This window comes from Dendrobates tinctorius, unplaced genomic scaffold (assembly GCF_039654945.1).
Source record: "Dendrobates tinctorius isolate UK_male_01 unplaced genomic scaffold, ASM3965494v1 ptg000063l, whole genome shotgun sequence".
Lineage (NCBI taxonomy): Eukaryota > Metazoa > Chordata > Amphibia > Anura > Dendrobatidae > Dendrobates > Dendrobates tinctorius.
The window spans coordinates 29,197,199-29,209,083 of NW_027361731.1; the positions used below are offsets into that span (position 1 = coordinate 29,197,199).

Consider the following 11,885-nt stretch of genomic DNA (forward strand, 5'->3'; position numbering starts at 1 on the left):
AAAGATCCGGCAGATATGACAATCCAGGCTGCTAGCTCTGCAGCTTCATCCCTCATCTACAACCTGTGTTCGCACTAGTAATAGGAGACCTCCCTGCTGTTACAACCATTTGTTTCCTTCTCTCCTCTTCAGAGCGGGGAAAAACTTCTTTGTTTGAAACGAATAAAACTATGAGAGACTATACCATAAGAACCAAATACCCTAGAGATATGAAAATCACATTTTTGTAATCCGGGCGGTCACAGCGTCGTTGCCGTGGTTCTGGCGAAGCGTAATCCTTTCAGAACCTGAGATATGTGTTCCAGCTAAACGGTGTATCAGAACTACTGCATATTTGGTCTTGAATTATTGTACTCAACAAATCACAACCAATGATGCCCTATATATGTCTGTGCGGGCTGCCCCCACGGAGTTATGATTAGTATAAGTTTTCTAGTGTAATTCTAAATCCAAAAGGGAGAGGTGGGATTAACCCAGCATGCATCTCTCCGTGATGTCACATAGCAAGTCTATAAAGCATTTCCTGGACAAAACCAGGGCAGAACAGCTCAAGTCGTCGTGCTAGAAAGACCCAGATGAGCGGAGAAGTGCAGCTCCGCCTCCACCCACCTTAGCCGCATGGTCTGCCTAAGGAACAATATGGAACTGTGAGTGTACTCTCTTTGTTTTCTCCACTTTTATTTTATACCTGTACTGTACATATTTTATGTCTCAATTTTATAGCAACTTTTATCTGTAATCACTGTCCTCTTTCGGAAAATAAATGAAATAATTATTTAGATCTGTCTCTATGCTCCAAGACTCGAACTATACGCCTTTGATAGATAATCGCTACTAATTCAAGGGGTTTGCCACGGACCCTCTTAATTTAACACTGTGAATTAAGTAACCGTGACTGGTGGCAGCGCGTTGTGTACGGCTATTGCGGCTTGCTGGCAGTCTAGAAGGGTCTGCGGCACCAGCATTCATAATTCCCTTACTGCAGAAGCCTAATTGCCGGTTCACAACAGGCAGCCCGTCCGGCGACCAATTATCCTAGGTGCAGTTCCCTGACTGACCTGAGGGTAAGGGGGGCGCCGGAGAGCTGCAAGTTCCAAAGTGGAACTGAGAAAGTGGGATATACATAAATCCCCGCAGTACTTGGAAGATTGATAGCAGTGGTGGGGCATCCAAATTAAACTCCCCCTGCGGCAAATTGTAGAGCGAGATTAGCTTGCTGGATATTTTTGGTCACATGGTGCCAGTGTTGGGATAACTAAGATAAGCCCCACTGCGCCTGTGATAGCCGTGTGCCGGCATTGTGTCTCGTCCCTCCGTCCGCTGATACACCCGTGTCAGTGGTGGGACTGTGACATAGTGGTGACACAGGGTCCGCTGTCCGTCACGTTTTGGTGCCAGCGGGACCCCCCGTTAGTCGCACCTGTAAGTGGACGAACGGCCGTGGGCTGTTCGTCACAAGTAGCACTCCTCCTGTATATATACACTGCACAGTCCCACTCCTACTGTATATATACACCGCACAGTCCCACTCCTACTGTATGTATACACTGCACAGTACCACTCCTCCTGTATATATACACTGCACAGTCCCACTCCTACTGTATATATACACCGCACAGTCCCACCTTTCCTGTATATACACTGCACAGTCCCACTCCTACTGTATATATACACAGCACAGTCCCACCTCTCCATTGGCGCGATGATAAATAATACCGCTGAGCAGGGTCTGGGTATATAGATGATTTATTAGAGCTCTGGATACACAGCGGGAATCTCCTGTTCATTTTTCCGGATGTTTCGTTTTTTCCCATAAATTTTCAGTCTCGTTACAATGAAGTCACAACTTTACACAAACGTGAAACATCGGACACAATTCTCCGCTTCATCTCTTTAAATTAGTTTTATAGACTCTGTAAAGTTTTCTTGTCGTTTATAATATATCTGTACAAAAAGGTGGCAGGGGAGGGGGGAGCTGGCGTTAGGCTGGCGCTGAGGAGCGGGTGTCAGCTGCTATAATACGGGGAGGAAGATGGGTGAGAATTTACACAGGAGCCGACCATGTACACGAGGACGAAAAATCACATCAACCAGAAGTATCGACAGGAAATCGGGGAGAATCTGGTCTTTTCAGATTTAGTTTGGAAAATAGTGGAAAAATGTACAAAATGTAACCGTTTTCATCACTAGGTGGCGCTGCTTCTCATAGGGGAACAGTCAAACAGCAGGACAGACGCTCGGCGGAACCGGATTGGGAATATGGAAGACGCCTGATCATAGTCCATCCCGTCTCTACAGAAACTGACGTTGCCTCATATTTCGGGAATTCTATCAAACATTTCTAAAAATGTAAAAAATTGTAAATAACCTCCACAAAAATACCACAAATTCTAGTGACTACTGTTGTTCGGGTTCTATGGTTGTCCCTTTGGAGACTCCTTTCAGATGCGAGGCTCATGTATCTCAACTACCTTAAAACAGAGCCAACAGTCACTTGCTTATGGTGGACTTTGCTTTACGTAGATGTGATGACACTTGGTGGTGGCACGAGTAGAAGCTTAAAATGTTACCAACATTTTGTATTACAAAGTTTTTGAGTGTTTACCAAAGGAGGTGTCTAAAGTTTGATTTGTAAATGCTCTTCCAGGACAGGATTTGGTAACCATGTTGCCTTGCTGTTGAGCACCAAATTTGGACTTCTCCAGGCCTTCTGCTCGTAGAACAAAGTCAGGGGTTAAAAAATGGGATGCCATGAATGATATGAAAACAATCGGCCAGCAGTTTCCCATGTGGGCTTCCAGACACCACAAGATACAATATGAACACATGGAAGGACATCATTGATGGTCGTCTTCATGTTTGAGTTGGGTCCACTCAAAAATTCAGAGATAAACTAGCTTGCGCCAAGAGTCATATGGAAATATGGGGGTGTTGAGGTTCTAGCCAAATTAGAATTGCCTCCAAAAAATGAATCAATGAGAGAGGTAGCGAATTCTCCTTCAATGGAAGTCTTCAAACAGAGGCTGGGCAGACATCTGTCTGAGATGGTTTAGTGAATCCTGCAATGAGCAGGGGGTTGGACACGATCACCCTGGAGGTCCCTTCTAACTAACATTCTATGATTCAATGGCCCCTTAGATGAGGAGAACATGACATGGGTGCTATTGCCTTCTTATGACAACGATAAGATTTCCTAAAGGGTGAACCTCTCCATAATTTTGGAAATTTTTTTACATTAACATTTTTCAGTATCTGCCAAATGGCCTAAAGGGTTTAGAGTTTTTATGAGTTTTAACAGTTGGCCTTGAACCACCAGAATTTAGGGCCGTGTCGTCTTTGGCACCACATTCGGACCTCTCTATGTTGAGTAGATCTGCTCATAGAACAAGGTCAAGGGTTTATAAATGGAGCCCAGGAATGATATAGGAACAATGATTCCAATTATCAGGGCTTAAAGGTCCATCAAGATTGAAAATTAACATGAGAAACATGACATTTCTGAACAAGGGAAGATCACTGGTGGTCGTTTTCTTGGGTGAGTTGGATCTACTCTATAACACCGAAATAAACTATAACATGCCTAGTTGATTCCTATCCAAGTAGGAACCCTTCCAAAGCAGTTGATCAAGGTCCGCGCCTGGGTGAGGGGATCATGATATGGATGCCATTGCTAGTTTAGGGCAACCATAAGATGTCCTAAATGGGTGGAATGTTCACAATGTTCTTGACTTTGACATTAGTATGATACCTGTCCAAATTTTTTTTTTTTATAACTTTATGCTGTTTTTACGTGGCATTTATTCAGCATCATCCAGTGTGGCACAAGCTTTAAGAAGTCCCTTGCCGGGTACCGTACGAGAAGCTAAGCTGGTTGATGCCATGCGAGACACAGCACGTGATGCCAGTCAATGCACGGACCCAGAAACAGACTGATCCCAATGTCCCCTATTCCAAAAATATTGATTTGGTAAGTCGGCAAGGAATGACCTTGTATATTTTACAGCAATGTACAATATCCCGGCAGCAGACGTATCAAGAGCGGTCCGAACCAAGGATCCAAAATATGTCAAAAATAGTCTATATGTCCATGTTGATGGGCCGGATGTCGCCCGTCTTGTGCTCCTTCACCCACAATTCCCTGTCTTTGGCAGGGTCGACTTTGTGGAGCAGCTGGTCCACAGGTTCCACCGTCTGTAGAGAAGGAGCAAACATGGAGGTTACCCAGTGTTTCCGGGATGGTATAAGGTGCGGTGAGAAGAACCCGATACTTACGCTTTGGTTGAACATGTCCGTTTCGTGTCGTAGCTGTGTGTACTGACAGAGATGTTGACGGATCATCTCCACCCGCTCAACCTCCAGTCTCTCCAGTTCCTAAAGAGCAGAAAACCATATGATATACGACCCAACCTGTAATATCCGCCATTACTCAGATCCAAGGACCATAGGAATATGGAATGTGAGCTTCCTCCAGAGGAACCATTCATGGGACGTTCAGGGTAAAGTAAGAGGGACCTGAGGCCTTGGATAGATCTCCGACAGTGGCCGGCCACTTACCAAGGTGGTGGTCACCATCTCTTCAAACCACTTGGATTGTGCTTGGTTGTAGAGGTCGACGCATCTCATGAGGTCATCACCTGCAGGTAGACGATACAGGGGGAGACGTGATATAGATATTCCTCAAAAACATATGTGGGCACTACGAATGGTACAATTACATAAGAATTGTCTAAGGCCAAATTACTGGCACCTCTATGTAAGTGCTGTAATATGTAAGGTGTGGTGAAAGGCACTATTACATTATGGCCTAAGACGCAGAAGTGGTCACTATTATATAGACACCATGGTCCAATCATGTAAGCAATATGAAGGGCAATATTATAGGAGTAAAGGATGTGCACTATTATATGTGGGCTGTAATATAAAAGGCACGGGATGGGCACTACTATATGAGCAGTGTAATATATAAGGCACAGGATGGGCACTATTATATGAGCAGTGTAATGTATAAGGCACAGGATGGGCACTATTATATGAAGGCTGTAATATATAAGGCACAGGATGGGTACTATTATATGAGGGCTGTAATATATAAGGCACGGGATGGGCACTACTATATGAGCAGTGTAATATATAAGGCACAGGATGGGCACTAATATATGAGCAGTGTAATGTATAAGGCACAGGATGGGCACTATTATATGAAGGCTGTAATATATAAGGCACAGGATGGGCACTATTATATGTGGGCTGTAATATAAAAGGCACGGGATGGGCACTACTATATGAGCAGTGTAATATATAAGGCACAGGATGGGCACTAATATATGAGCAGTGTAATGTATAAGGCACAGGATGGGCACTATTATATGAGGGATGTAATATATAAGGCACAGGATGGGTACTATTATATGAGGGCTGTAATATATAAGGCACAGGATGGGTACTATTATATGAGGGATGTAATATATAAGGCACAGGATGGGTACTATTATATGAGGGCTGTAATATATAAGGCACAGGATGGGTACTATTATATGAGGGCTGTAATATATAAGGCACAGGATGGGTACTATTATATGGGGGCTGTAATATATAAGGCACAGGATGGGCACTATTATATGAGCAGTGTAATATATAAGGCACAGGATGGGCACTAATATATGAGCAGTGTAATGTATAAGGCACAGGATGGGCACTATTATATGAAGGCTGTAATATATAAGGCACAGGATGGGCACTATTATATGAGGGCTGTAATATATAAGGCACAGGATGGGCACTATTATATGTGGGCTGTAATATAAAAGGCACGGGATGGGCACTACTATATGAGCAGTGTAATATATAAGGCACAGGATGGGCACTAATATATGAGCAGTGTAATGTATAAGGCACAGGATGGGCACAATTATATGAGGGCTATAATATATAAGGCACAGGATGGGTACTATTATATGAGGGCTGTAATATATAAGGCACAGGATGGGCACTATTATATGAGGGCTGTAATATATAAGGCACGGGATGGGTACTATTATATGTGGGCTGTAATATATAAGGCACAGGATGGGCACTATTATATAAGGGCTGTAATATATAAGGCACGGGATGGGTACTATTATATGTGGGCTGTAATATATAAGGCACAGGATGGGCACTATTATATGAGGGCTGTAATATATAAGGCACATGTTGGGCACTATTATATGAGGGCTGTAATATATAAGGCACGGGATGGGTACTATTATATGTGGGCTGTAATATATAAGGCACAGGATGGGCACTGTTATATGTGGGCTGTAATATATAAGGCACAGGATGGGCACTATTATATGAGGGCTGTAATATATAAGGCACATGTTGGGCACTATTATATGAGGGCTGTAATATATAAGGCACAGGATGGGTGCTATTATATGGGGGCTGTAATATATAAGGCACAGGATGGGCACTATTATATGTGGGCTGTAATATATAAGGCACAGGATGGGCACTATTATATGAGTGCTGTAATATATAAGGCACAGGATGGGTGCTATTATATGGGGGCTGTAATATATAAGGCACAGGATGGGCACTATTATATGAGGGCTGTAATATATAAGGCACAGGATGGGTGCTATTATATGAACAGTGTAATATATAAGGCACAGGATGGGCACTATTATATGTGTGCTGTAATATATAAGGCACAGGATGGGCACTATTATATGAGGGCTGTAATATATAAGGTACAGGATGGGCACTATTATATGAGCAGTGTAATATATAAGGCACAGGATGGGCACTATTATATGAGGGCTGTAATATATAAGGCACAGGATGGGCACTATTATATGAGCAGTGTAATATATAAGGCACAGGATGGGCACTATTATATGAGGGCTGTAATACATAAGGCTCAGGATGGGCACTATTATATGAGGGCTGTAATATATAAGGCACAGGATGGGCACTATTATATGAGGGCTGTAATATATAAGGCACAGGATGGGCACTATTATATGTGTGCTGTAATATATAAGGCACAGGATGGGTGCTATTATATGTGTGCTGTAATATATAAGGCACAGGATGGGTGCTATTATATGGGGGCTGTAATATATATGGCACAGGATGGGCACTGTTATATGATGGCTGTAATATATAAGGCACAGGATGGACACTATTATATGAGCAGTGTACTACATAAGGCACAGGATGGGCACTATTATATGAGGGCTGTAATATATAAGGCACAGGATGGGCACTATTATATGGGGCTATAATATATAAGGCACAGGATGGGCACTATTATATGAGGGCTGTAATATATAAGGCACAGGATGGGTACTATTATATGGGGGCTGTAATATATATGGCACAGGATGGGCACTGTTATATGATGGCTGTAATATATAAGGCACAGGATGGGCACTATTATATGAGCAGTGTACTACATAAGGCACAGGATGGGCACTATTATATGAGGGCTGTAATATATAAGGCACAGGATGGGCACTATTATATGGGGCTATAATATATAAGGCACAGGATGGGCACTATTATATGAGGGCTGTAATATACAAGGCACAGGATGGGTACTATTATATGGGGGCTGTAATATAAAAGGCACAGGATGGGCACTATTATATGAGGGCTGTAATATATAAGGCACAGGATGGGCACTATTATATGAGCAGTGTACTACATAAGGCACATGTTGGGCACTATTATATGAGGGCTGTAATATATAAGGCACAGGATGGGCACTATTATATGGGGCTATAATATATAAGGCACAGGATGGGCACTATTATATGAGGGCTGTAATATACAAGGCACAGGATGGGTACTATTATATGGGGGCTGTAATATAAAAGGCACAGGATGGGCACTATTATATGAGGGCTGTAATATATAAGGCACAGGATGGGTGCTATTATATGAGCAGTGATATATATAAGGCACATGATGGGCATTATTATATGAGGGCTGTAATATATAAGGCACAGGATGGGTGCTATTATATGGGGGATGTAATATATAAGGCACAGGATGGGTGCTATTATATGGGGGCTGTAATATATAAGGCACAGGATGGGTGCTATTATATGGGGGCTGTAATATATAAGGCACAGGATGGGCGCTATTATATGAGCACTTTATGGACCTCTACACAATTTCTTTGCTGTCCCCATGGACTAGGTGATGTGCTGATCCCTCCTGTCACCACTAGAGGGCGACAATCTCTAAGATTTCAGGACTCAGCGATCTTGTATGATCACTGTTATAGGGGCGACCACTCCGCGGCTCCCGCAGTTATCATCATCCTCATAGGTCGTTCATCGTTACTGATCATCACTCATCATCATGGATCATGATCGTCCAGTACTGCCAATCATCCATCACTAACCAATCAACGTCCATTGTCTCCTGCACCAATCATAATCAATACACCTGCATCATCCCTAAGGATCATTAAAGGGGCAGACTCTACTTTGACGACACCTTATTAAATCGCCGTGAGGATGGACATGGGTGAGCTTGGAGGAGATGCCAGTCCATGAGGTGAGGTTTTTTTTTGTTATTTATCTCCCGCCCCCTGGGGCCACTGATAAGGTGTCAGCCCATAGTGGCCCATCCCGGTATTTGTCATACTCGGTGATGGAGGATGATGATAATGTGTATGATTGGTTACATGTGATTGATGATGACGGATTATCCATGGCGGACTTGGGAGAGGTTCTGGGAGTGAGGACACATTTCATTCAGTGAGCCGCCGCCACGCAGCGCTGGAGATCAGAGATCAGGTCCGATCCCCGCCAGCTGCGGAATCACAGAATTACAGATCGCTCCGCACTGGAAAACAGAGATCAGATCCGGTCCCCGCCAGCTGCAGAATCATAGAATTACAGATCACTCTGCACTGGAGACCAGAGAACAGATCCGGTCCCCGCCAGCTGCGGAATCACAGAATTACAGATCGCTCCACACTGGAGATCAGATCCGATCCCCGCCAGCTGTGGAATCACAGAATTACAGATCGCTCCACACTGGAGATCAGGTCCGATCCCCACCAGCTGCGGAATTACAGATCGCTCCACACTGGAGATCAGGTCCGATCCCCACCAGCTGCGGAATCACAGAATTACAGATCTCTCCGCGCTGGAGATCAGATCCGATCCCCTCCAGCTGCGGAATCACAGAATTACAGATCGCTCCACACTGGAGATCAGATCCGATCCCCGCCAGCTGCGGAATCACAGAATTACAGATCGCTCCACACTGGAGATCAGGTCCGATCCCCACCAGCTGCGGAATTACAGATCGCTCCACACTGGAGATCAGATCCGATCCCCGCCAGCTGCGGAATCACAGAATTACAGATCGCTCCACACTGGAGATCAGGTCCGATCCCCACCAGCTGCGGAATCACAGAATTACAGATTGCTCCACGCTGGAGATCAGAGATCACATCCGATCCCCGCCAGCTGCGGAATCACAGAATTACAGATCGCTCCGCGCTGGAGATCAGAGATCAGGTCCGATCCCCGCCAGCTGCGGAATCACAGATCGCTCCACGCTGGAGATCAGATCCGATCCCCGCCAGCTGCGGAATCACAGAATTACAGATCGCTCCGCGCTGGACATCAGAGATCAGGTCCGATCCCCGCCAGCTGCGGAATCACAGATCGCTCCGCGCTGAACATCAGAGATCAGATCCGATCCCCGCCAGCTGCGGAATCACAGAATTACAGATCGCTCTGCGCTGGAGATCAGAGATCAGGTCCGATCCCCGCCAGCTGCGGAATCACAGATCGCTCCGCGCTGAACATCAGAGATCAGGTTCGATCCCCCCAGCTACGGAATCACAGAATTACAGATCGTTCCACACTGGAGATGAGAGATCAGGTCCGAGCCCCGCCATCTGCGGAATTACAGAATTGCATATCGACTTAATGTCAGGAGAGAAAGCGAGAAAAGACGGTGAGGAGACATATAAACTGTAGATTAGAGGTGGAGGGTGACATAGAGAAGAGAAGAGGCGCCGGTTGTGAGGAACGGATAGAAGAGGTGCCATCCAAGGGGAGGGAAGGGGTGCCGGCCATGAGGACACGAGGGAAGGGGTGCCGGCCGCGAGGGAAGGGGTGCTGGCCGTAAGGACGAGAGGGAAAGGGTGCCGGCCGGGAGGACGAGAGAGAAGGGGTGCCCGCCGGGAGGATGAGAAAGAAGGGGTGCCATCCAAGGGGAGGTGAGGGAAGAAGTGCCCGGCTGTGAGGAAGGGATGGAAGAGGTGCCATCGAAAGGGAGGGAAGAGATTCCAGCCTAGAAAAGGGAAGGGGTGCCGGCTGAGATGTCTGGAACGCCCGCTCAGAGGAGGGAAGGGGTGCCCCGGCCAAGGGGAAAGGTCGATAGTGGAGAGGGGAGCGCCAGCCATGAGTACAGGAGGGAAAGGGTGCCGGCCAGGAGGGAAGGGGTGTGCCAGCCGGGAGGGAAGGGGGTGGCGGCAAAAGGCACAGCTTCATAATCAATACGGTACACAATGAAGGCACGGATGTCATTATCATCATATCCACCAGTCATAGCCTGGACCCCCCGGACAGTAAGAGGGAGCGGGGGGCTCGGTGGCCACCAAAGCATCACTGGCCCACAGACCCGCCCATCCCCCTCCTGGCCAGCCGGTAACAGAGGCCACTCACCCGCCTGTGTCGACTTCCTCCGCGCTTTCTTTATGTCTTCTTCAGTCTTGTTGCTCAGTTTGATTTCCAGTTGTTGCGTCTTCACTTCCAGATCTTTCTGTCTTTCGGCCAAAGCTTTCCGGGCCTAAAGGGAAACACGGGAAGGGGCAAGAATTAAAGGGGAAGTCCGGCCGAAGTATGGAGAATCCTCCATCATCCTGTATACCCTGCGTGAGAGGTTGTCCGCCTCCAGTCAGTATCCTGCGTGAGAGGTTGTCCGCCTCCAGTCAGTATCCTGCGTGAGAGGTTGTCCGCCTCCAGTCAGTATCCTGCGTGAGAGGTTGTCCGCCTCCAGTCAGTATCCTGCGTGAGAGGTTGTCCGCCTCCAGTCAGTATCCTGCGTGAGAGGTTGTCCGCCTCCAGTCAGTATCCTGCGTGAGAGGTTGTCCGCCTCCAGTCAGTGTCCTGCGTGAGAGGTTGTCCGCCTCCAGTCAGTGTCCTGCGTGAGAGGTTGTCCGCCTCCAGTCAGTGTCCTGCGTGAGAGGTTGTCCGCCTCCAGTCAGTGTCCTGCGTGAGAGGTTGTCCGCCTCCAGTCAGTGTCCTGCGTGAGAGGTTGTCCGCCTCCAGTCAGTGTCCTGCGTGAGAGGTTGTCGGCCTCCAGTCAGTGTCCTGCGTGAGAGGTTGTCCGCCTCCAGTCAGTGTCCTGCGTGAGAGGTTGTCGGCCTCCAGTCAGTGTCCTGCGTGAGAGGTTGTCGGCCTCCAATCAGTATCCTGCGTGAGAGGTTGTCGGCCTCCAGTCAGTATCCTGCGTGAGAGGTTGTCGGCCTCCAGTCAGTATCCTGCGTGAGAGGTTGTCGGCCTCGCCCCTGGTGATCACATCCCCTATATACTATGTCTGGGCGGCGTTCTACACTCGGCACAGTGTGGCCATATTCCACGGCAGCGAGGTCTCACCTTCTCCACGGAGGCGTAGCGGCTGGCCAGCTGCTTCCGGAGGTCCGCCATGTGGTGGTCGTACTTTTTCATGTCCTTCTTGAAGTTCTCTCTGAAGTTCAGCAGCGGCTTCTCCACTTCACTCTGTAACTGCGGAAGCAACGAGGAGATGATGGGAGTTGTGGCCGCAGGAACGTTCCCAGACGTGGAAAGATGTGGCGCTCACCATAAACTGTCCGCCTCACCCCAACCACCCGCCTCAGACCCACCGCACGCCTCACCCCAACTACC

At 47.1% G+C, this 11,885-nt stretch overlaps 1 protein-coding gene across 6 annotated transcripts in view; it reads right to left on the reverse strand.

The window, feature by feature from the left end:
• Positions 1-1,728: 1,728 nt before the first annotated feature.
• GAS7 (growth arrest specific 7) overlaps positions 1,729-11,885 on the reverse strand; it is a 161,906-nt gene continuing 151,749 nt past the window's right edge. For all 6 annotated transcript variants that reach the window (XM_073579765.1, XM_073579764.1, XM_073579769.1 and 3 more), the window contains 5 exons: positions 11,616-11,744; positions 10,683-10,806; positions 4,555-4,634; positions 4,273-4,371; positions 1,729-4,191 (listed from right to left, as the gene is read on the reverse strand). In XM_073579765.1, coding sequence (XP_073435866.1) covers positions 4,078-4,191; positions 4,273-4,371; positions 4,555-4,634; positions 10,683-10,806; positions 11,616-11,744 — 546 coding nt within the window. In that variant the 3' untranslated portion in view covers positions 1,729-4,077. The remainder of the gene's footprint in view (positions 4,192-4,272; positions 4,372-4,554; positions 4,635-10,682; positions 10,807-11,615; positions 11,745-11,885) is intronic.